The sequence below is a fragment of the Brassica oleracea genome, chromosome C7 (genome assembly GCF_000695525.1).
Source record: "Brassica oleracea var. oleracea cultivar TO1000 chromosome C7, BOL, whole genome shotgun sequence".
NCBI lineage: Eukaryota > Viridiplantae > Streptophyta > Magnoliopsida > Brassicales > Brassicaceae > Brassica > Brassica oleracea.
The window spans coordinates 30,404,938-30,406,569 of record NC_027754.1 but is presented as its reverse complement, the minus strand read 5'-3'; the positions used below and the strand labels follow the sequence as shown (position 1 = coordinate 30,406,569).

Here is a 1,632-nt window from a genome sequence, read left to right as displayed (position 1 = left end):
CAGCTTCAGCAAAAACAATTGGTACTCTGGTTATGCATATGTATGAAACTGCTAAAGAAGGGCCGAGATCTAATGATATAGTCCAGTATATGCGTTCAGAACATGGACTTGAGATATCCTATTCTTTGGCATGGGATGCACGTGAGTATGCAATCAACAAAGTGAAAGGCCTTCCAGAGGAAGGCTATGAAAAAATTCCCAAATACTTGCACATGATGAGGGAAGCTAATCCAGGGTCACACACGTCTTATGAAAGGGATTCTGAAGGGCGATTCAGATTCCTCTTCATCTCCTTTGGTCAGAGTCTTCGCGGTTTCTATGTTGCAATTCAGAAAGTTATTGTTGTGGATGGGGCGTTCTTGAAGAGAAAATACAAAGGGGTATTACTGGTTGCTACTGCATTAGATGGAAACTCTAATTTATATCCTATTGCATTTGGAGTTGTCGACTCAGAGAATGACCTTACGTGGAACTGGTTTATGAGACAACTTAATGCGGTCATTGCTGACGAGCATAGTTTAGCTTTTGTGTCTGATAGGAATTCCTCGATTGCTAAAGCTATTGCTAACGTGTACCCGCAAGCTCATCACGGAATTTGCATTCACCACTTGCTGAATAATGTCGTAACATATTTTAGTGGGAAAGGTGTGGCTGGTTTGGTTGCAAAGGCTTCTAAAGCTTATCGAGCTGCTGATTTTCGTAAGCTATTCACTGCTATTTACTCTATTAGTCCTGAAATTTGAAATTATCTAATAGAAGCCGATGTGAGGAAGTGGGCTCGTTGTCAATTCTCGGGTTACAGGTATGATATCAACACTACTAACCCTGCGGAGTCGATAAATTCTGCTTTGCGTACGCCTAGAGAGTTTCCAGTAATACCTCTAATGGACAGCATTAGGGAAATGATGACTCGATGGTTTTTCCAACGTAGAACTTTAAGTTCTAAGCACTCGAAGCCACTGACCATTGCTGTGGAGAAGAAGATAGACAGAAGGATTGAGAAGGGTAAAAAGTTTAAGGTCTTCCCGATTAGCGATGACAGGTTTTTGGTTCAAGGTGACACTTTTGACTGCATGGTTGACTTGGTCAGACGCACGTGTTCTTGTGGGAAGTTTGATCTGATGAAAATCCCATGCAGGCACGCCATAAAAGCAGGCTTCAGTGTTGGAATACAAGCACACACACTCACAGACGACATATACACTACTGCGTCATGGCGCACGGCTTATGAAGAAAGCATAAATCCTATTGGTGTCCCTGAAGATGCTTGGACTGTTCCATCTCATGTGGAGCAGACGAAAGTCCTTCCTCCAGAGTCTAGACGAGCTGCAGGTAGAAGAAAGAAACGCAGATACGAGACAACCGAAGATAAGATCCGTTCGTCACAAGGAAATCAAGGCTCTAAAGGTCGCAAATGTAGCATATGTGGGATTCGAGGGCACGATAGGAGAACATGTGATCGAGCAATATAGGATACTCAGTTCGTTTCATGCAAGCTTTGTTTATGTTGATTTATGCAAGTTATGTTTCCGGTTTTTTTTTGGTTACTATGTTTCAGACTTTATGCAAGTTCTGTTTACGCAAGCTTTATTCATCTTGATTTATGCAAGTTATGTTTCAGAGACTATGAAA

The 1,632-nt window shown here is 41.9% G+C and overlaps 1 protein-coding gene across 1 annotated transcript; it reads left to right on the top strand.

Annotated features, from left to right (window-relative positions):
• The first annotated feature begins 38 nt into the window (after nt 1–38).
• Nucleotides 39–1,472, top strand: LOC106303065. The gene is made up of 2 exons (XM_013739430.1): nt 39–699; nt 757–1,472. The coding sequence occupies exons 1-2, from the start codon at nt 39–41 to the stop codon at nt 1,470–1,472; spliced, it is 1,377 nt and encodes a 458-aa protein (XP_013594884.1).
• The last annotated feature ends 160 nt before the right edge of the window (nt 1,473–1,632 follow it).